General features: G+C 45.3%; 1 protein-coding gene across 2 annotated transcripts in view; it reads left to right on the top strand.

The window, feature by feature from the left end:
* Positions 1-1,096: 1,096 nt before the first annotated feature.
* Positions 1,097-23,687, top strand: part of LOC128405936 (NF-kappa-B-repressing factor-like) — a 38,769-nt gene continuing 16,178 nt past the window's right edge. Inside the window, exon 1 of one of the 2 annotated variants that reach the window (XM_053372975.1) lies at positions 1,097-1,761. In XM_053372975.1, coding sequence (XP_053228950.1) covers positions 1,469-1,761 — 293 coding nt within the window. In that variant the 5' untranslated portion in view covers positions 1,097-1,468. The remainder of the gene's footprint in view (positions 1,762-23,687) is intronic. The other variant, XM_053372977.1, reaches the window with a different exon arrangement.

Below are 23,687 nucleotides of genomic sequence, written 5' to 3'. Positions count from 1 at the left end.
TACAATTCCCATCATCCCTAACCACTGGTCCTGTTAGCAAGGGATGATGGGAGTTGTAGTCCCAAAATAGCTGGAGGGCCGGGTTTGGGGGGTGACTGCCATATAGGGCTGCCTATGCTTGGGGGTTGCATAACTCTATACAGTGGTGCCTCGCAAGACGAAATTAATTCGTTCCGCGAGTTTTTTCGTCTTGCGATTTTTTCGTCTTGCGAAGCACGGTTTCGGAAAAGTTTTGGAAAAGCTTCAAAAATCACCAAAGTCGTCAAAAACCTCAAAAAAGGCTACCACACCGCGTGGTATGAGTTGCTCCTCGAAGTCAAGTCGCAACTGTATTAATGGTTTTAAGAAAAAGGAAACAAACTTGCAAGACGTTTTCGTCTTGCGAAGCAAGCCCATAGGGAAAATCGTCTTGCGAAGCAACTCAAAAAACCAAAAACCCTTTCGTCTTGCGAGTTTTTCGTCTTGCGAGGTACCACTGTACCCTCTAACATTTCTCCAAGGAAAACAGGGACATCCTAAGGAAAAGCCTGACATTCTGGGATCAAATCAGAAACCAGGATGGCTTCTGTAAATCTAGAACTGTCCCTAGGAAATAGGGACACTTGGAGGATCTGAGATACTGGGTCCCTTGATGGGAAGTTGGACTTTAAAAGTCAAGCCCATTTTTTCTTATACCAATGTGAAGGTAAAACGGAGAGGGGAGAGACCCATGTATGCCACCTTGAAAGGTGGGATAGAAATGTAATAAGCAATTTTAGTTTCTGGACTTCATGGTCTTTCCTCCAACCCTTTTAGGTGCCAACTTTACTTCAAAATGTGGCAAGGCAGCTGTGCTGGATTGGGGGGGCCCTCGGGCTCATTCTGCTCAGTGAGTCTCTGGACCTGTGCCCTAGAGTCTTAACTCTTATGGCTGCCACTCAGTATCTGCACTCTTTACACCTTCACATAATCCGAGAGCTCCGCTCCTGGGGCCCTCCACGTCTCGAGGTGTCGCTGTGAGGAGCGAAGCATCCCTTTTAACCCGCTGAACTGCTTTACTACTTATTGGGCCGCCCAGTTGACCCTCTCGCGCGTTTTTTTTGTCTCTCCGGAGATCTCGCGGGCCTTGGACGTTCTATTCCACCCACGTGAGCCGAGTGTAACAAGCGAGGGGGGGTGTGAGACGGGAGTTACATTGTAGCAATGAAAGAAGAGCACTAGGTGCGCGCATACGCGAGAAAGAAACGAGAGAGAGGGGGGGGCTTGAGGGAGAAAAGGAAGCAGTCGCTTGCACGTGTGAACAGATAAATTTGTGCCCTTGTGTAGCTGCTGCCGCTCTTCCTCCTTTCTGGATCCGGATCAAGGGAAATCCGGATCTGGCTGTCAGGCAGCCCCTTCCTGCCTCTACCTACCTACCACGACCCTCCGCTAAGCTTCGGCACTCACACAAGCCGGGTCCGTTTGGCATTACTCCCGACAAGGCCAGCCCATGGCCAGCGGAGGGTGGACGCTACCCGGTGAGGATTTCCCATCCTCGCAGCCGCCGCCTCCTCCTTCCCAAACGAAGCAGCCACCGCCGTCTCAGCCTACTGCCGATGCTGCAGCCGCCGCTGTGGAGCACGATCTAGAGCAGTGGCGCGAGAAGCAGGAGAACGACAGGTACTGGGTTCTGCGCAGGCAGTTCCTCCTCCGCAACCTGCGGGGCTACTCGGACGCTGCCGCCTTCCAGAAGCTTCTGGCACTGTCTCATGCTTGGACCAACCACGTCTTCATGGGATGCAGGTGAGATGAGGAACGTTTTTCGTTTATTATGCACTTCCCCATCCCATCTCTGCACACATGAAGTCCTCAGTCGCGCAAGTAATAACTGTGATATATAGCCAAAGACCCTTGTTAACAAAGAAGAGGCTCAAATTGTTAATAGGGAGGTGGGGTGGGGGTGGGGACACACACACGCATATCTTTCATCCATCCATTCAGTGCATTTCCTGTTGTTTGTTTAGGAACACAGGAAGCTGTCTTATACAGGTCCGTGTAGTTCAATATTGTCTGTGCTGAGGGGTAGGGGCTCGCCAGGATTTTTGACAGGATCTGGAAACCAGACCTTATGATGGATGATTGAGCGAGTTGGGTATATTTAGCCTGGAGAAGAGAAGACTGAGAGGTGATGTGATAGCCATCTTCAAATATCTGAAGGGTTGCCACATGGAAAATGGAGCAAGCTTGTTTTCTCCTGCTCTGGAGTTACAAGAGAGAAGATTCCAACTGAACATTAAGAAGAATTTTAGGATGGTAGGAGCTGTTTGACAGTGGAACAGACTACCACTGGAGGTGGTGGACTCTTCTGCACTGGAGGTTTTTGAACAGAGGTTGGCTGGCCCTCTGTTAGTGATTCTTTAGATGTGATTCCTGCATCACATGGGGTTGGACTAGATGACCCTCAGGCTCCCTTCCAACTTTGGATTTCTAAGGCATCTCCTGGGAGGGCTGGGGAAAAGAGTCAAAGATTGAACCTGGGGTCTCATGTAAACAAGGCAGATGCTTTATCACTGAGCTATATCCCTTTCTGTTCAATAATTTTGACATAGAATGCTGCCTTTTACTGAGTCAGCCATTGTTCTTTCTAGCTCAGTATTGTCTGCAACAGTGGCAGGGAACCTGTGTCCCTCCAATGTTGTTGGAGGCCAAATTCCACCAGCCCCACTCGTCTTGGCCAATATTATTGTTATTGGTCAGGTATGACAGGAGTTGTTGGAGTCCAATTAGGTCTGAAGGGCTACAGGTTTCCCATCCCTGTAGTTCTCAAGGATTTCTGACAGGGATCTCTCCCAGCCTTACCTGGAGGTGCCAAGGATTGAACCTGGGCCCTCCGTACAAAGCAGATGCTCTGCTACTGACCTTAGCTCCCTTTTCCTCCTCTTCTCATTATTCTTTGTTCACAACTCATTTTCCTTTCCATTCAGTGATTTTCAGTGTTAGTATTTAATATTTATATCATGCTGTAGCAATAAATACTAAGAATAGGTTACAGACAGAAAACCAGTAACAATGCAATAAACAAGAGCACCCTGTGATAAAACCATCCACTTGAAGCAAGCAGTCATTTAAAAACATCAAGAGCATAGTAAAGAAAAGCCTTTTGGAAAAACAGTAGCAGAACAAACCGTGAAAAGACTGCTTGAATAAAAACACTTTTGCTTTGGGTTCAAAAGGCAGCAAAGAGGAAGCTGGGCAAAACTCTGCAGGAAGAATATTCCACAGTTTCTATTCTTGTGAGCACCCCATTAGCACCTGCCTGATTGCCATTATAGAGCAGCGACAAAGCCTGATATTCTGCCAGTGAAAGGCAGAATATTAAATGTTCTGTTTACCATCTTCATTGAACCACAAAGCGATTCCAAGTTCCCAACACCTTTGAGACCCTACAGGTCTTCTTCAGGGGAATATTTGCTTATTGGCTTGGTATCACCGTCATTGGTCAAAACCAATCCTTGGATCATCTTCTACTTCACAAGTAATATTTTCCCGACTATGTTAAGGTATTGAATATTTGTGTGGTTCAATAAATCTTGTGGACCTCTTTAATAGTCTGCCATGTCCACTGTTGTGGCATGGATGGGCCTTTGGTTTGCACCCGCAGGCAGCCCACGTTTCCTTAACTTTGCATCATTTGGGGCCCAATTTCTTCTCTCCAGAATAATTCATCCTCCATTATTTACTCCCCGTCCCACAAACAAGGAAGCTAGAAGCCAGTGCTTCCAGGTCAGAGGGCAGGATGAGCAGGTTGTCTTAGAATCATAGAATTGTAGGGTTAGAAGGGACCACAAGGGCCATCTAGTCCAACCCCCTGCAATGCAGGAATCCTTTTGCCCAAATGGGCTCATGACTGAGCTATTTAGAATGGAGCCCCTGGTTTTTATCGGCTACTGGGGCCACATCTGCAGCAAACATTTAAATCATTGTTATACCACTTTAAAAAGTCATTGCTTCAATCCTGTTTAACTCACAGAGCTACAATTCCCAGAGTTCCCTGTGATTATTTAACCACTTTGAGAATAGCAGCTCTGTGAGGCGAATAGGGGTATCATAGTGCTTTAAATGTATATTCTGGATTTGGACATAGTCAGCATAGCATACAGTTGCAATCAAAATTATTCAACCCTCATTGCGAATCAGGTTTATTGTCAAAATTACAGACTTTCAGCTGTTTGCAATAAGCAAATCAAACAAAAGCGATTGAAATAGCTCAACACAATGGATGCTTCAAGTGGTTTTCCCAAATTCAGCTGAAATTGCAACTTATACGGGCTTCCCCAGTCTCACTATTATTCAACCCCTTCATGACAAGAATCTTTAGTACTTAGTAGAGCAGCCTTTTGCTGCTATGATGTGCTGCAAATGAGATGCATAGCCAGACAGCAGCTTCCAGCAGCGTTCCTGAGGAATCTCAGCCCATTCCTCATGGCCTCCAGTTCAGTAATATTCTTGGGTTTGTGTGCTGCAACCGCCTTCTTCAGATCCCACTAGAGATTTTCTATGGGGTTCAAGTTAGGTGACTGTGATGGCCGCTATAGAACCTTCCAGGACTACTTCTGCAACCCACCCTTGGTGAAATTTGAGGTATGCTTGGGATCACTGTCTTGTTGGAAAATCCAAAGATGCCCAAGCTTCAGCTTACTCACAGATGGCATGACATTTCTGTGGGAATGTTGTGGACAGTAGGAGAGGATATATTGATTAATTATTATCCTTCCTCACTCATGCTAGTGAGTGATATAGATATAGATCTCAGAGCTCATTCCCCTTCACACAGCAGAAAGCTAGTTTGCAGATTCATTTGAATATCTTTAGTTAAGCAATCCAATCTGGCATGCCCAGATTGGAGTATATTCCTGCTAAGATCCCTTAAAGACTTGTGTCTTTTATTTCTTTTTTCCTTATAAGTAATGAAGTTTACTCACATTCAGTTCACAGTATGATCCCTGAAGGCAGCCTTTAGCTTGTAGTTACAGATACAGTGTGGCTTACATCCTTGTAAGGATGGGCCGATGTGCTGCTGGCACAGAGCCAGCAGACAGCATCAGGAGCAGTGGCCAAAATGGAAGAGAGTGGCAAAAGAGAGGAGGGATGGCGGCTGGAATAACCCCCCCCCCCGTCTGTGTCCACTCTAGGGAAACAAGGAATGTTGTATTATTATTTTTAAATCATTTTTATTGATTTTCCAATAAAAACAGCCAATTAACATATCCATATCATAAGCCAATTAAAAACAATAAACTAACATAAAAAATGACCAAATTACCATCCGAATTATTAATAATAATTTTTTTTTGGGGGGGCTCCCCATAGTCTGGACCTTTGAAGTGTATCTTCAATATCTTCGATCCTGCCTCTTGTTGTTGTTTTCATGTTTTCCACATCCCGATCTTAACGCTTTAAAGTTCTCCGTCCCTGGTTCTCAGTCATGTCAGAAATCATATATCCTTTCGTCCATGGAATACAGCTTTATTTGTGTATATATATATTTTCAACTGTCTATTTGCCAGCGCAGCTTTCCCTGACTCCATTCCAATCTTCCAATCCGGGCTGTTGTCCAAGTCTATTGTCTGAAGTTTAATGACGCAGCAACTCCCAAATTGTTAAATCATTCCAAGTTGTCCAAACTTTTCGTTTGAGATTTAATAACATAGTAGCTTCCACGTTGTTAAGTTGTTACTGTAAATTGTTGAGCATACTGTTTGCAATATTGCAATGTAAATGAACTGTATTCCACAGATATAAGTCATTTGGCGATCGATCAGCCTCTCGAAGACCACACAATCCCACTCTTCGGGCCCTACAAGGGGGGCTGCTAGACATCCATTCAGCCTTCTCTCTCGCTCATAATGAAAAACTTCTGCAAACAGCTGCACTATATGTTGTCCAAAATTGTTATCTCAAGTCATTACAAAGTCAGCTAGCAAATATGTCCTGCTTCCCTCGAAAAAGGGAGGAATTCTCATTTTTCCGTGCTGCGTCATATTAACAAGCGCCATCTTGTTTCTTCTTTTATCTTTATCAAGTCTTTCAAGTCTGAGTAAAGCTGCACAGTTGAATACTTAATTATAAATAGAAGTCCATTTGTACTCTTTTTTTAAAAAAAAAGTTTCTTGATGAGGCTTGGCATAGAAAACCAATTGTAGATATTAAGAAGAAAAAAAGGACATACCAAACACCTCCGTAATCCAAACGTCATGATGAGAATCTCTTTGAAATCCAAGCTTAAACACCAGGGACTGTACAGTTCTGCAGGTTTTTTCTTAGTCTTCTTCAGTCCAGACTATGTCTGTTTATTCTCCAAATCCAATCATTTTATCAAGCAAATATTTCCGGCTATGAGAATGGCATCGGAGAGTGCCAGCCGTGTTGTGCTCTGGGACCCAGTGTCCTGCCGCTTGCACCTTGATGCAAGCTGACAATCTCAGACAATCTGCGGGTCTACGAGACAGTCCTCCCCCACCCTGGGGAGTCTGCCAGGGCTAATTACCCCCATATCAGCCCTGAGAGCCAGTGTGGTGTAGTGGTTAAGAGCAGTAGTCTCGTAATATGGGGAACCGGGTTTGAGTCTCCGCTCCTCCACATGCAACTGCTGGGTGACCTTGGGCCAGTCACACTTCTTTGAGGTCTCTCAGCCCCACTCACCTCACAGAGTGTTTGTTGTGGGGGAGGAAGGGAAAGGAGAATGTTAGCCGCTTTGAGACTCCTTAAAGGGAGTGAAAGGCGGGATATCAAATCCAAACTCCTCTTCTTCTTCTGAATTACCGGCACAGCTGGGATCCAATCATATGGGAGTCAGCCATTTCTCACCGCTGGAAACAGGAATCCTAAAACTTTTGTGGCTTATGTATATGATTTTGAGCATATTGGAGCCAACTTTTCTTGTGTTTTTGGGTCAGTAGTGGTGTACGTCTTGGAGTTCTGGCATGGAAACCACCTGCATTTACTACGTGCTTTACTTTGCTCACTGAAACCTCAGGGCCTGCTGCCACCAAGTCTTGCTGCAGCTCTTTTGCAGTCACTCAAGGGCTTTTCCCAGCCTGCCTTCTCAGAAATATGGTTGCTGCCGCAGATAGCTTCCTTTTTCTGCCCCATCCAAGTAGTGTGACCACTGTTCCTTTAACTTTGAACTTGCAAACTATGCTTCCAATAGTGTCTCTAGGAACATTCAGTGCCTTCACTATCTTTTTGTATCCTGCTCCTTGTTTGTGAAGGCCAACGATCTCTTACCTTCTTGGACCATTCTCTTGACTTAGCCATATTTCTAACATACAGCCAAATTTGACACTCCGTGACCCCCTAGTCAGCTCAGGTATTTCATGTGTTACAGCTGGTGCACCAGGTGTGCTTGAGACAACACCTGTTGTATTTGTGCTGTTGTGAGGGATTCTATTCAGGGGGTTGAATAATAGTGAGACTGGAAAAACCTGTATAAGTTGCAATTTCAGCTGAATTTGGGGAAACCATTTGAAGCATCCGTTGTGGTTAGTTATTTCATATTTTTTTTAAAAAATAATAATTTTTATTAAAGTTTTCAGATTTTACATTACCACATTAACATCTTTCACTATACCCATACATTCAGCAACTTCCCTCCTTCCCCTTCCAAGGTTCTTTTAATTTACCCATAATTCCTGCATATTCTTGTATATTCATCTATTTCAGTTTTCCCCATTTTACATCCCTTTTAAATATGTTATACGGTTGAATTTACCTTAGTACTGCCTGCTTTTGCAACTGTGTACAATTATTTCCCACATACTCAACAAAAATTTTCCTCTCCTCTTTAAATGCCTGTTCTTCTCTTATTCTACTTGTAAGACCTACTACCTCTGCATATTCTATCACCTTAAGTTGCCAATTCTCCTAACTAGGGACCATCCCTTTTGGTGCTAATAAGATCCAAGTTGCTGTTGTCGCATACATATTTTTTACTGACACCTGGGTACCTCTTTCAGAACCATTCCTAACAGGAATGCCTCTGGCTTTTTTGGGAATGTTGTTTTAAAACATTTTTTTCCATTTCATCATATCATTTCCTAATATTCTTTAACTTTTTTGCATGCCCACCACATATGAATAAAGTTCATTCTGTTTCCTTACATTTCCAACACAAATCAGATTCAGATTTATACATCTTAACTACGTAATCTACTCTGTGTTAAATATTATCTATGAATCATTTTCATATAATTTCCCTTCAAAGTGTACCTTGTGGCATATTTCAAATCTTTCTTCCACAATTTCTCCCAGAGGTCAAATTCTATATTATGCCCTATATCAGTTGCCCAGTGAGTCATTGAAGCTTTTACCAGCTCATCTTTTGTTTCCCACTCCAATAGTAGCTTATACATTTAGACAATAGTTTTTCATTATTTTCTAATAAATCTCTCGTGAGCTTTGGTCCAGAAATCCATTTTTCTTACCTAGTTTAAACATATCATACAATTGATGGTACTGTAAATAGTCTGTTACTTGGCTCCTTATTCCTTCCTTTGGTTTCAATCTGGATTCCCTCCCTGAGAGGTCCAGTAAGTCTGTATAGGTTGTCCGCTGTCTGTCCATGTTGATTCTCTTGATTGCAATAGCTTCCATTGGCGATAACCATAGGGGTGTTTTCCTTTCCAGCAGGTTCTTATATTTCTGTTGATATTTTCACTCAGTTTTATAGCAAGGTGCACAAGACCAAATATTGCTGTAAGTGTAAATCTGCTCAGCAGACATGCAAACCAACCCACAGTTTAAGACTGGAAGGCGCTGAAACGCATAGCGAGATACTTAAAAGGCATTGTGCATTACAGGTTGAAGCTTACTAGCCAAAAATCTGGAGGTCTTGAAATTTATGCCAACACCAGTTTTGGCAGTGATGCAATTGATGGCAAAAGCACTTCAGGTGTGTGCTACTTGTATAATCAATGCCTTTTTGATTGATCTTGTAGGAAGCAGGCGACAGTAAGCATGAGTTCTTGGGAAGCAGAACTTAATGCTTTAACTCTTTCCCTCATGGACATAGAGTGGTTATTACAACTGTATGAGGATGTAAAAGTGAAAGTTACTTGTCCTATTCAGGTCTATCAGGACAATAAAGCTTGTATAGCTTTGCTCCACTCTGAAGGATGCAAACAGAGAACAAAGTATCTACAAATTAAGCTTCAACGAGCTAGAGAATGCATCCAGAAAGGAATTGTGAAAGTGTCCTATATGCCAGGGAAAGAAATACCAGCCGATGCACTAACCAAAGTTGTTAACAGGGAACAACTCGCTGTATGTGTACATAAATTGCAAATGTGTTAGATTCTGCAATGGTTGGTATAAAAAGGGGGAGATTGTTTATATTTTCACCCCCACCCATTGCAAGAATATCCTGATCTGATGTTTTGAGAAAGGAGGGGGCGGAAACTGCTCTTCTCGTCTTCCGCTCCTGACTGACTGCCTGACTCTGTGTGTGGAGAGAGTCTTATCTATGTAGTGACCAGATGGCTGAGTGGGAGATGTAACACTCATGCAAGCCAGTAGTTCTTTAGTTTGCAGTAGCTGTTAGAAATAAAAGGAGCTATGCTTCACAGCTAGCTTCTGCATTATTTATACTCTGCTGAGTCTGGTGCTCACAATGCACAGTTGTGGGTCCAGTGCACTGGGACCTGTTTTCCAGGATTGGAAGGTCTCTGAAAGTGCTCCAGTCGCCTAGCCCAGTTGGGACAGAACCAGTTATTGAGCCCAGTTGCTGACATCGATTGAAAGGCGTACTGACAATTTCTTCCAGACTCTATACAAATTCTTCCTGATAACATGATTCAAAAAACTCATATATTTTAGGTTTCCCATACTAAAGACATGCATGCCAGCCAAATTTAAAATCATGACCTTCCAGATCTAAGATGTGAGTGTTTTGCAATAAAATGTGTTGATCTATTTCAATTGCTTTCCCACCCCCCTTTGCTTTGCAGAAATTCTTTTTCTTTTCTTTTTTAAATATATATTTTATTGATTTTCCATTTTTAACATTCACATAACATCTTATTCCCTTTTACATAACTTTTGGCTCTGCAGAGCCACTTGACTTCCCTCCATCTCGTCATCTGGTTTTCACATGCTTACATCGTATTTCTGCACATTTATATCGTCACAATTCTACATTTATTCCAATATATTTTTAAACTTTAATCAAATGTAAAAAAATTCTTCTAATAAACATTGCAATATTTATTGCAGTCCTGCTAGTGTTTTTATGTATTTGTGATGGGATGATGAGCTGCTTGTGCATAAAGTCCTAGTCCCTCAGAGTTTGGCTAAGTCCACAAACCTCTGTCTGTGACGGAGCTCCTTAAGCATGGCTCCATCAGTCGCTCGTAGTATCGGACAGTGGGCGTTTACGGAACTTCTTCCAGCATAAAAGTTCCTTAACGGAAACGCGTCTTCTGGACTCTCGGCGTGACAGTTTCCGGCGAGGAGTGGGTGTCCCTATGGGAGGTCCTGAAACCTCCCCGCTATTTTCGCTGGAAGTGTCTCTGAGCCCTCCCTCCGACTCACTTTCCCTTGGAGCTCTTCCTCTCCCCCTGCTGGTCCCCTCCTCAGCGGATAAGTCTCTCTCAGCCTCTGTGAGCCCTTTCACCTCCTGTTTCTCCGATGGCAGTTCCCTGACATCCACCTCCCCTCCAGGGCCCCCTTCACCACCTCCCCTTCCCTCCTCTGCGGGAGGCGAGGGAGCAAAACCCCTGAAAGAACCTCCCTCATCTTCCGAAGTTTCGAACAGTTCCCTCCACCGGTTGCTGTTTCCGGTTTCTAAGTACTCCTCCTCATCGGAGTCTGTACCTTCTTCCAACTCCGATTCCCTGAATCCTTCCAGTTCCTCCTCCTCGTCGGTGGTGCCAAAGTACTCCCTCCGGAACCTCGCTACTGGCTGAGGTTTCCTGGGGAACCTTTGGTGGAAAGTTTCGATCAAGATCTCGTCACTGACCTCCTCTGCCGTCACCCAGGTGTTTTCCGACTCCGGTTCCCCTTCCCACGCGACCAAATACTCCACCTGATTACCCTTCCACCTGGAGTCGATGATCTCCGCCACATGGTTGCTGCTTTCCCTTTCTTCTAAGACTGGCCCCCGTGTGGAGACCCCTTCACATTCCCCCCTATATGGTGACAGTAATGACCTGTGGAATACTGGGTGCAGTTTCATGTGGTTCGGTAACCGGAGTCTGAAAGCCACTGGGTTGACCTGTTGAATGACCTCAAATGGTCCCAATCTTTTGGGTCTCAATTTCTTGCAACCCCCCTTGAACGGCAACCCTTGGGTTGACAGCCAGACCTGACTCCCCACCCTAATGGTTTCACCTTCCCTTCTGCTCTTGTCTGCCTGCCTCTTATATTCTTCTTTGGCCCTTTCTAAGTTGAGTTGGAGTTGACGATGGATCGCTTCCATTTCTTCTACAAAATGTTCGGCGGCCGGGACACTCCATCTCTCCCCTCCTCCCCCTGGAAACGCCCTGGGGTGGCACCCATAATTAGCCAAAAAGGGGCTCATCCCGGTGGACACATTCTCCGCATTATTGTAGGCAAATTCCGCTAGCACCAACTTTTCGACCCAATCGTTCTCTCTGTCATTGACATAACACCTCAGGTATTGTTGGAGGATACCGTTTGCTCTCTCCGCCTGCCCATTGGTCTCAGGGTGCCTGGCAGTCGAAAAATTGACCTCTACGTGCAGTAAGCTCATAAGTTTCCTCCAGAACCTGGACGTGAACTGTTTCCCTCTGTCGGAGACCACCCTCAAGGGGGCGCCATGCAGCCTAAAAATATGTTCTACAAACAATTTCGCTGTCTCTTCCGCCGTGACTGCATGTGAGCAAGCTACAAAGTGGCCCATCTTAGTTAACAGGTCTACTACGACCAGTATGGCGGTTTTCCCCTTGGATTTCGGCAGATCAGTCATAAAATCTATCGATACCGCCTCCCACGGTCGTTCTGGTGTGGGTAACGGTTCTAATAACCCCGCCGGCGCCCGCCTTTCTCCCTTGGCTCTCTGGCATTGGTCACACCCTCTTACATACTCCCGTACATCCTCCCTCACCTTGGGCCACCAAAATTCCCTGGTCACCAACCACATGGTCTTGTGTTGCCCAAAATGCCCCGCTGTGGGGTTGTCGTGCAGCTGTTTGAGTACTCTCCCCCTCAATTCCCCTTCGGGTATATAAAGTGCCCCTTTGTAATACAATACCCCGTTTCTTTCTTCAAAACCTCCGGGCTCTTCTCCCTCTCTCCTTAAACCTCTGAGCTTATTCTGGGCGTATTCATCATTCACCGTTCCCTCTACCAGTTCCCTTTGCCCCACCCAGGCCGCCCCACACACCCAGCGGTCCTCTGGGATGATATGTCTCTCTTCAGGTGCTCCCTCCCCCTCCAAATATTCAGGTTTGCGTGAGAGAGCGTCCGCTCTGACGTTTTCTGGACCTGCCACATAGCAAATTTCAAAATGGAATTTGGAGAACTCTTGGGCCCACCTCACTTGTCGTTGGTTGAGCACTCGTGCCGTTCTCCAATATTCCAAATTCTTGTGGTCCGTGCACACTTGCACCTTATGCTGTGCACCAATTAGTAAATGTCTCCATCTCCGGAACGCTTCGTGAATGGCGAGTAGTTCTCGGTCATATACGGTGTAGTTCCTCTCGGATTTGTTTAGCTTACGCGAAAAGAAGGCACACGGTCTCCACTCCGACTTATTCTTCCCCGGCTGAAGAAGCACCGCCCCCACCGCCCGGTCTGATGCATCAGTTTCCACTCTCATTGGTTTTTGTAAATCCACATGCAGGAGCTGTTCTTCCGAAGCGAATGCCCTTTTCAATTCCTCAAATGCTTGCTCCGCCTCCGCCGTCCAAACAAATTTCTTCTTGCTGCTGAGACAGTCCGTGATGGGAGCCGTTAAGTGGGCAAAGTTCTTGATGAACTTACGGTAAAAGTTCCCAAACCCTAGGAATCTTTGCACATCCTTTTTCGTTTTCGGTGTCTTCCATTCCAGCACCGCCTGGACCTTGCCTGGATCCATGGCTAATCCCTTGTCCGACAAGCGGTACCCCAGGAATTCCACCTCCTTGGTGTGAAACTGACACTTCTCCAATTTCACCCACAGCTGGTTTGCTTGCAGTTGGCTCAGCACTTCCCTGACATCCTTTACATGCTGCTCCTCATTCTCTGAATATATCAACACGTCATCTAGGAAGGCCACGCAATTCTTGTATAGCAGAGGTCCCAGGACGTGGTTCATGAACGATTGAAAACATGCTGAGCCTCCTTGTAATCCGAAGGGCATAACTAAATATTCAAAAGCCCCCAAAGGGGTGAACATGGTGGTTTTCCATTCATCCCCTTTCCTTATCCGTATCAGGTTGTATGCCCCTCTCAGGTCCAGTTTAGTGAATATCTTTCCCTTCCTCACCCTGGTCAAAATGTCATCAATTCTGGGCATGGGGAAAGCCACTGGTTCTGACACTGCATTCAAGGCTCTAAAGTCCACTACAAGTCTGGGTTTATCCGTGTGTTTTTTGTCCACAAAAAACACTGGGCTGCCCCCCACCGCTCTGGACTCTCTGATGAAGCCTCTCTTCAGGTTTTTATCAATAAACTCCCTTAACTCCTGCATTTCCCTGTCTGACATGGCGTACAGCTTGCCCACTAGGAGCTGGGCTCCAGGGACCAGGTTGATTTGGCAGTCAAAGGCTCTATGCGGTGGTAGTTTATCTGCTTCCCTTTCGCTGAAGACCTTGCTCAGGTCAGCGTATTGTTTGGGCACCTTCCCTTTGTCCATTACTTCCGTCCCTGCTAGAAAGGCTTTTGCCCCTTCCGGCGCCTTTCCCTCTTTGCAGTGTTCCAGGCAATGTGCTGACCCAAAGGAGACCACTCTCTGATGCCAGCCCACTAGCGGATCATGCAACGCTAGCCAGCTCATTCCCAAAATAACGGGAGCCCCTCCCAGGGTGGCCACATTGAACGCTATCCTTTCGGTGTGCCTGGCCACCCTCATAACCATTGGGACGGTCTGTAGGCTAACTTCTCCTCCCAACAGCTCCCTCCCATCGATCGTGGTCACCTGCAGGGGGTTACTTAAAGGGAGTATCTGTATCTGGTGTTCAGCTGCAAACTCATTACTCATAAAATTACAGGAGCTGCCTGAGTCCAATAGTGCCTTTGTCTTTAGTGGGTGTCCGTTTGCCAGCTCTAGCAACACCTCTATCACTAGGGCTGGTCTTGGAGGTTCCGGCGTGGGCACTTTTACTGCTCCTTGGCCTGGCTGCTGTGCCCTGACGGTGGCAGCCAGGCGTTGGCTTTTACTTGCTCCTGGACTCCCTCCTCCTTCCCCCCAACAGCTCCCACCATCCCTTGCCATTCCTTTCTTTGCGGGCAGACTCTGGCAAAGTGACCTGGCTGCTGGCAGAGATAACATTTCTTGGTGCTCTTCCCCTCCTTCTTCCGCCCTTCACTGGGATTTGAAACTGCGCGCGCGCGCTGTTCCAATTTCCATCGGCTCTCCTGGCGGGAAATTTGGCTCCGGAATCTCTGGAATGCGGAAATCCCTCCAACGCTCTCCTTTCCCTTCCCGCTTCTCCAAGGCTCTCGCCTCCTGGCGCGCTCCAATGGTCAGCGCTGATTTGGTCAGCTGGTCCATAGACTCCGCCCTGGGCGCCCGGGAAAGTTCGTCTTTCACCGCCGAAGAAAGCCCCTCTTCGAAAAGCATTTGAATGGGTTCCGCCGATAGGTCCCACCCCAATTTATGTATCAGCATGGTAAACTCAGTCCAGTACTCACGAACCGATCGGCTCCCCTGTTTACAAGCCATCAACTGTCTGCGCACCAGTCCCTGCTCAATCTCGCTGGAAAACATCAAATCCATGGCGCGAAAAAACTTCCTCGTGTCCTTCAGCATTTCACTATTCCCTGCCATCGGGGTCTAACCCAGTCTCTCGCCCCCCCTTCGAGATGGCCAACCACAAACGCCACTCGCGATGCCTCGTCGGGAAAGTCGTCAAACTGCAGATTGAGAGCATACTGCATCTCTGTCCTAAAGGCTTGATAGTTCCTGGGGTCCCCCCCAAACTTCTGCACCAATCCTGGCATCTTTCTTGCTAGTGGGGCGCCTTTTGCCTTTTCTGCATCCTGCGCCCTCCTTTCCTCTAGCCTCGCCGTTTGCAGCACTAGCTGGACCTCCAACACCCGGTACCTTTCTTCCAGGCTTGGACCCTCTCCAGCTCCTCCTGCTCCCCCGGTTCCGGCTGGGTTGCTCATGATGCCTCTCTGCACAAGCTGCTTTCAGGGACTGTCCGATTGCTGTGATGGGATGATGAGCTGCTTGTGCATAAAGTCCTAGTCCCTCAGAGTTTGGCTAAGTCCACAAACCTCTGTCTGTGACGGAGCTCCTTAAGCATGGCTCCATCAGTCGCTCGTAGTATCGGACAGTGGGCGTTTACGGAACTTCTTCCAGCATAAAAGTTCCTTAACGGAAACGCGTCTTCTGGACTCTCGGCGTGACAGTTTCCGGCGAGGAGTGGGTGTCCCTATGGGAGGTCCTGAAACCTCCCCGCTATTTTCGCTGGAAGTGTCTCTGAGCCCTCCCTCCGACTCACTTTCCCTTGGAGCTCTTCCTCTCCCCCTGCTGGTCCCCTCCTCAGCGGATAAGTCTCTCTCAGCCTCTGTGAGCCCTTTCACCTCCTGTTTCTCCGATGGCAGTTCCCTGACAGTATTGAATGAATTTACTTCATTCTCTCTGGAACGTTTAGTCGCTCTGGTTTCGGATTTTCCCCTTCAGCTTTGCTAATTCTGCATAGTCCATCATCTTTGTCTGCCATTCCTCTACCGCTGGTAGTTCTTGCTGTTTCCACTTTTGGGCTAATAAAGTTCTGGCTGCCGTAATGTCATACATAAATAGCCTCTGGTCTATTTTTGGTATTTCCCCTCCTATTATACCCAACAAGAACGCTTCTGGGGTTTTTTTTTTGGAAAAGTATACTAAAACATTTTTTAAAACTCATCATAGATGTTTCCCCAAAATAATTTGACTTTATCGCATGTTTACCACATATGATAAAAATCTCCGTCTTAACATTACATTCCCAGCAATTCTTATTTCTCATTCTATACATTTTAGCTAATTTAGTCGGGGTTAGATACCATCTATACATCATTTTCATTATATTTTCTTTCAATGCTGTACATGCAGTAAAGTTATTTCCTTCATTCCATAACTTTGACCAGGATTCAAATTGTATATTATACCCAAAATCTTTTGCCCATTTTATCATTACCTCTTTTACCTCTTCGTCTTTTGTGTGCCATTCTAGTAATAAATTGTACATTTTTGATAATATTTTACTTTTACCTCCCAACAATTTGGTTTCCAGCTTTGATCTTGTAATATCAAAGCCATTTTTCCTTTTTTCTTTGTTGAATACCCCTGTATGTCATCTACCATATTTTTCTCTCTATAAGACGCACCAGGCCATAAGACGCACCTAGTTTTTGGAGGAGGAAAACAAGAAAAAAAAAATTCTGAATCCCAGAAGCCAGAACAGCAAGAGGAATCGCTGCGCACCGAAAGCAGCAATCCCTCTTGCTGTTCTAGCTTCTGGGATATCTGCGCAGTGTGCATTCGCTCCATAATAATAATAATATAATAATAATAATTTATTATTTATACCCCGCCCATCTGGCTGGGCCTCCCCAGCCACTCTGGGCGGCTTCCATAAAAACCAAAAATACAGTAAAATATCACACGTTAAAAACTTCCCTGAACAGGGCTGCCTTAAGATGTCTTCTGAATGTCAGGTAGTTGTTTATCTCTTTGACATCTGCTGGAAGGGCGTTCCACAGGGCGGGCGCCACTACCGAGAAGGCCCTCTGCCTGGTTCCCTGTAGCTTTGCTTCTCGCAATGAGGGAACCGCCAGAAGGCCCTCGGCGCTGGACCTCAGCGTCCGGGCAGAATGATGGGGGTGGAGACGCTCCTTCAGGTATACTGGACCGAGGCCGTTTAGGGCTTTAAAGGTCAGCACCAACACTTTGAATTGTGCTCGGAAACGTACTGGGAGCCAATGTAGGTCTTTCAAGACCGGTGTTATATGGTCTCGGCGGCCGCCCCCAGTCACCAGTCTTGCTGCCGCATTCTGGATTAGTTGTAGTTTCCGAGTCACCTTCAAAGGTATCCCCACGTAGAGCGCATTGCAGTAGTCCAAGCGGGAGATAACCAGAGCATGCACCACTCTGGCGAGACAGTCCGCAGGCAGATAGGGTCTCAGCCTACGTACCAGATGGAGCTGGTAAACAGCTGCCCTGGACACAGATTTGACCTGTGCCTCCATGGACAGCTGTGAGTCCAAAATGACTCCCAGGCTGCGCACCTGGTCCTTCAGGGGCACAGTTACCCCATTCAGGACCAGGGAATCCTCCACACCTGCCCGCCTCCTGTCCCCCAAAAACAGTACTTCTGTCTTGTCAGGATTCAACCTCAATCTGTTAGCCGCCATCCATCCTCCAACCGCCTCCAGACACTCACACAGGACCTTCACCGCCCTCACTGGTTCTGATTTAAAAGAGAGGTAGAGCTGGGTATCATCCGCATACTGATGAACACCCAGCCCAAACCTCCTGATGATCTCTCCCAGCGGCTGCATGTAAATGTTGAAAAGCATGGGGGAGAGGACAGAACCCTGAGGCACCCCACAAGTGAGAGCCCAGGGGTCTGAACACTCATCCCCCACCACCACTTTCTGAACACGGCCCAGGAGGAAGGAGCGGAACCACTGTATGACAGTGCCCCCAGCTCCCAGCCCCTCAAGACGGTCCAGAAGGATGTTATGGTCGATGGTATCAAACGCCGCTGAGAGATCCAGCAGAACTAGGAAACAGCTCTCACCTTTGTCCCTAGCCCGCCGGAGATCATCAACCAGTGCGACCAAGGCAGTTTCAGTCCCATGATGAGGCCTGAATCCTGACTGGAAGGGATCCAAATGGTCCGCTTCTTCCAGGCGTGCCTGGAGTTGTTCGGCAACCGCTCGCTCAATCACCTTGCCCAAGAATGGAAGATTTGAGACTGGGCGATAGTTGGCCATCGTGGCCGCATCTAAAGATGGTTTTTTAAGAAGCGGTTTAATAACCGCCTCTTTCAGCGGGTCTGGGAAGGCTCCCTCACGGAGGGAAGCATTCACCACCCCACGAAGCCCATCGCCCAGTCCTTCCCGGCTAGCTTTTATAAGCCAGGATGGGCAAGGATCCAGGAGACAGGTGGTTGGTTTCACTCGTCCAAGCAGCCTGTCCACATCCTCGGAGGTAACAGATTGGAATTGATCCCACTCAACTTGACTAGACAGAACTCTAGCACTCTCCCGCCCCGGCCCTGCTCCCACGGTGGAGTCTACTTCTTCCCGAATCTGAGCGATTTTATCTGCAAAAAACTGGAGACGCACACACATTTCCCTTTACTTTTTAGGAGGGAAAAAGTGAGTCTTATAGAGCAAAAAATACAGTACTTGATGATATTGTAACCAACCTGTTAAGGCATCACATACTTCATCAAATGGTTTCATTTTAAACTCTTTATCGGTTTCCATCAAAATCTCCCTATAGGTGTGATGGGTCTGGAAGCCTTTCGCAAGAAATACCTCTGCTCACTCAGAGATATATTTACAGTCTTTATTTACATACATATATACAAGGTACAGAACATAGCTTCACGCGTCCGAATCCTTGGTAGCAGATCCAGGAAGTGGGAGCTTTCAGCTCCTCCTCCAGCAGAGGAGCCTGGGAAGCCCCAAATGCCTTCTTTGTTCCCTACGTTTTAACCCCCTCCTGTCCTGTGCTGAAGGAACAGGCATCAAATCTTCCCCTGTCCCTGAACTGTTCGAGTGGTGTTGCTGCTCTCCAGCATCCAGGAGCATCCTCGCCGCTTGAGTTCCTTCCGCTTGCTTGTCCTCCTCTCCCTCTCCTGTCTTTTCTAAAGGCTCCTGTTCTTCCCCCTCCCTCAGCTCTAGGGCATTCCCTGGCAGCCCCGTGACAATAGGTGGCCCATTTTCCTTTCATATTTAATCTTTTAACTGAAATTGCTTCCACTGGAGATAGCAAACAAGGTGTTTTTCGTTCTAATAAATCTTTATATCTTACCCAAACTTCATATATGGATTTCCTTATCGTGTGGTTCAAAAATCCTCTGTGTACTTTGACTTTATCATACCATAAATATGCGTGCCACCCAAATCTATTGCCATAAACCTCTAGATCTAATAGATCCGTATTCTCCAACATCATCCACTCTCTCAACCAGCAGAGGCAGGACACTTCATAGTATAATTTCAAACCTGGCAGGGAAAATCCCCCCCTCTTTTTTATCAGTAAGCAGTTTATACTTTATCCTAGGTTTCTTCCCTTGCCAGATAAATCTTGATAAAACTTTCTTTCACTCTTTGAATTGTCCCACCCCTCTGATCACAGGGATCGTCTGAAATAAAAATAACATTTTAGATATCACATTCATCTTCACAGCTGAAATTCTTCCCCCAAAATACACTTTCAATATTCCCCACACTTCTAAATCTTTTTTAATATCTTTCCATACAGGTAAAAAAATTGTCTTTAAATAAATTTATATATTTTTTATGTTAACCATATTCCTAAATATTTAAGTTTTTTAACCACCATAATTCCTGTTTTAAATTGCATTTCGTCAATTTCTTTCTCAGTCATATTTTTAACCATAATTTTTGTATAAGCCTTATTAAGCTTAAATCCTGCTAGTTTCCCAAATTCTTCAGTTTTTCCCAGTGCTTCACTTAGACTGGACTGTGGTTCTTCTAAAGGTAAAACCAAGTCATCAGCAAAGGCTTTTAATTTATATTCCTTTACACCAATCTTTATACCTTTCACAGTTTGTGTTTCTCTTAGCAATCTTGTCAGGACCTCTAGGACCGTTATAAACAATAACTGTGATAAGGGACATCCCTGTCTCATCCCTTTTGAAATTTCAAAATTTTGTCAACACATTATTAACTATCAATCTTGCCTTTTGTTCTGAATATACAGCTTCTATACCTTTGAGGAATAGATCCCCTACACCCATCAGTTCCAATTTTTTCCTCATAAAATACCAAGATATATTATCAAAAGCTTTTTCAGCATCAATAAACATCAAAGCTGCTTGCTTATTGTTCCTAGTCTCCAAATATTCTATTATGTCAATTATATTTCTCACATTGTCTTTCAATTGTCGACCAGGAAGAAAGCCAGCTTGGTCTTGATGGATTTGTTCCTTCAAGGTTTCCTTCAATCTGTTTGCTAATATATTAGCAAAAAGCTTATGTTGTTGTTTAGTTGTTTAGTCGTGTCTGACTCTTCGTGACCCCATGGACCAGAGCACGCCAGGCACTGTCTTCCACTGCCTCCTGCAGTTTGGTCAAACTCATGCTGGTAGCTTCGAGAACAGTATCCAACCATCTCGTCATCTGTCATCCCCTTCTCCTTGTGCCCTCTATCTTTCCCAACATCAGGGTCTTTTCCAGGGAGTCTTCTCTTCTCATGAGGTGGCCAAAGTATTGGAGTCTCAGCTTCAGGATCTGTCCTTCCAGTGAGCACTCAATGCTGATTTCCTTAAGAATGGAGAGGTTTGATCTTCTTGCAGTCCATGGGACTCTCAAGAGTCTCCTCCAGCACCATAATTCACCATAACTCTCATAGTGGAGAGTTTTGACCAAACGTGATCCACCTGGAGCAGGAACCGGCAAGCCACTCCAGTATCCCTGCCAAGAAAACTCCATGGACAAAGACAAAAAGCTTATAGTCATTATTTAATAAAGAGATAGGTCTGTACGTTCAATAAATCTGTATCTTGTTTAGGAATCAAAGTGATATAAGGCCTCTCTCCATGTCTTTGGGATCAAACCATTTGTCAAAATATTATTCATAACATTTTTAAACTGGTATGTCAGTTGCTCACTCAGTATCTTATAGTATTTAGCTGTAAGTCCATCAGGTCCTGGTGCCTTGCCTGACTTCAACTGTTTTATTGCAGTTTGTATTTCAGTTATCGTTATTAACGAGCTCAGTTAATTTTGTTTTTCCATTGGAATCTTCTGTAATTTGTGATTCTCCAAGAAGCTCTCTATTCTTCCTTTGTTCTCCTTCTCCACTTTATATAATTCTCTATAACATTTATGAAAGCTTTTTTAAATTTCCTTCGGGTTCTCTATCATCTTGTCCTCCACTCTTATTTTATTTATGGTATTTTGACCCTGTTTCTTTTTCAATTGGCAGGCTAAAAGTTTCCCAGATTTATTAGCAAATTCAAAATTCCTTTGCCTTAACATTTTTATTTTCCATTCCACTTCCTGATTTATAATAATTGAAAACTGTGTTTGCAGCATCTTAGTATTTTGTTTTATTTGAATATTTCCTGCTGAGCTATTTCAATTGCTTTTGTTTGATTTGCTGATAGCAAACAGCTGAAAGTTTGTAAATTTTGATAATAAACCTGATTTGCAATGGGGGTTGAATAATTTTGATTGCAACTGTACAACCCATTGAACACAGCCCTTCAAGTATTAAGTGTAAATGTCCCTGGTTTTGCTACCAGCCATAAACTGTGCCCCACCCCACTCAAAAAAAAAAAAAAGAGTGCTGAAAGGGAAGAGGTTGCATTTGCTAAGAATAAAGCTAGTCATAACCATTGCTTGTCTGGCTCCATTCACTTTGCTGGGTCAGAAGTTATCCAGGCTTAGGAACATAGGAAATAGTCTTATGCCTTGCAAATTTGGCCATCTAACTCAATGTTGTTTACTTTGACTCACAAGGATTCAGGCAGAAAAGGGTATTGTCTCATTACCTGCTGCTGCTGAAGACACCAGAGATTGCACTGAGGCCATTTTGTATGCAAAGCAGTTGTTTTCCTTGGAAGCTTGGAACATTCTCCTCTTTAAATTCTCAAAGCTCTTAACCTAGCTCAAGGTTGTCATCTGAACTAACAGAGAATCAATCACAGTCAATCCATCATTTGAAAAATAAAACTTTAGATCTGTCTTACAAAAAAATGGCAACTAGGTATTCCGCTTTGGCAACTATAACCTTGGTTTAAGGGGCAATTTGGCATCCAGCTTATATATTTGAGTTTCTAACACTGATTTTAGACATTTTGAGCTGGCAATACATCATGATGGCTGGGGAACCTCAATGTATCCCCAGCTCAAATTGCCTGCAGATGGCAGAGGCACAGGCAGGCAGACAGAGCCTGAGAAGGTTCCGTCTGCCTGCCTGCCTGAGCCTTTGAGGAAGACCCTGTCCCCGCTCCTCCAGCTCACACCAGCTGGTGCAGTATGAGGGCTGGCTCAGCTGAGGGGTGGGGGTGGGGAGGCTTCCCTCCCCCCAACAAAGCAGTTTAAGGAAGCCCCCATTCCCCTCCAGCTTTCATTTGCCAGAGTGGTATGGGGGCTTGCTCATTAGGGCTGGGTGATGGTGTTATGTTGAAGCAGGACCCTAGAGGATTATTATCCTTAGGCTTTTCATATAATCAGTTATTCATATAATCAGTTATCAGTTATCAATATATTCACATATGCTCACACATAACCAGGGCTTTACAGTGATTTTTATAATCCATTTGAATCATAAAAAAGCTTTCTGCCTAGTCTGACAGCAAGCAGCTCGACCTTTCCCCCAGTGCTTTCTTGCACCCTAGAGAAAGGGGAAGCTGTAAATCAGAAGATGCTAGTAGATCTCTCCCCCCTCTGGTCCAGACTAATTCTGGACACGAAACAGGGAGAGCTAACCACAATACCCCTACATGAACAGATGCACGGGGGAGTTATCGTCAGGAGATCCCCTCCTAGCTGAAGTTTCAATTCCCCGTTCCATCAACTAGGGAAAAGGTCAGACTGTACTTTGACTGTACAGACAAAGAAAGCAGAAGTTGGGAGTTGTACTCTGCGCACGCTCAGGAGCCGACAGAATGTGTTTATTGGTTAATTTTTGCTGGCATTCGTGATTGTCTCATGATTGTCTCATGATCTGTGATGCTGCACGCAGGTATTTAACCTCAGAACTTGAATGCTTTGGGGTCCCAGTCTTTTGGAAAGGATTCCAACTGGGTCCATTATTGCTCAGCAATAAACTTCACCTTTTTTTCCTCCAAATTGCTGTGTCTGTCAATCCTTTGTCTCCACATAAGTGGGTACCACTGCCTAAAATTTGCAACAATGTATTCAGTGGTCTGTGTTTGCCTGAGCTTGAGTCTGGACTAAGGATTCTGAGCTCTTGTGTTCTGATTCAATACTTGATATCCAATCACAGAACATTTCAGGACTTGGACCTCTGTCATTGGACCTTAAACTCTGTGTTATGATTTGCATCTTGGAAGTTTAGACAGCCAATCATGTTGGGAGTGGGAGTGGCCCAGGCCTTCAGAAATGTATATAAGTAGTTGCTTTGCTCCTGTTGTCCAGTTCTGTTAGTTCATTGAAGATTATTGCTGTTATCATGGTGTCTTGCCTCGTGGGAACCCACCTACACTTCAAATGTATCTCAGCTGCTTCTTCCTCCCCTAAGGTGGGGAGGAAGAAGCAGCAGCCGAGATACATTCCAGACATCATGATATATCAGCATATTGCGGTATTTAGCTGCTGATACATCATGATGTTGAAAACCAGATAGTACCCAG

Source organism: Podarcis raffonei, chromosome W (assembly GCF_027172205.1).
Source record: "Podarcis raffonei isolate rPodRaf1 chromosome W, rPodRaf1.pri, whole genome shotgun sequence".
Classification (NCBI taxonomy): domain Eukaryota; kingdom Metazoa; phylum Chordata; class Lepidosauria; order Squamata; family Lacertidae; genus Podarcis; species Podarcis raffonei.
This window is presented reverse-complemented; position numbering and strand designations above follow the sequence as displayed.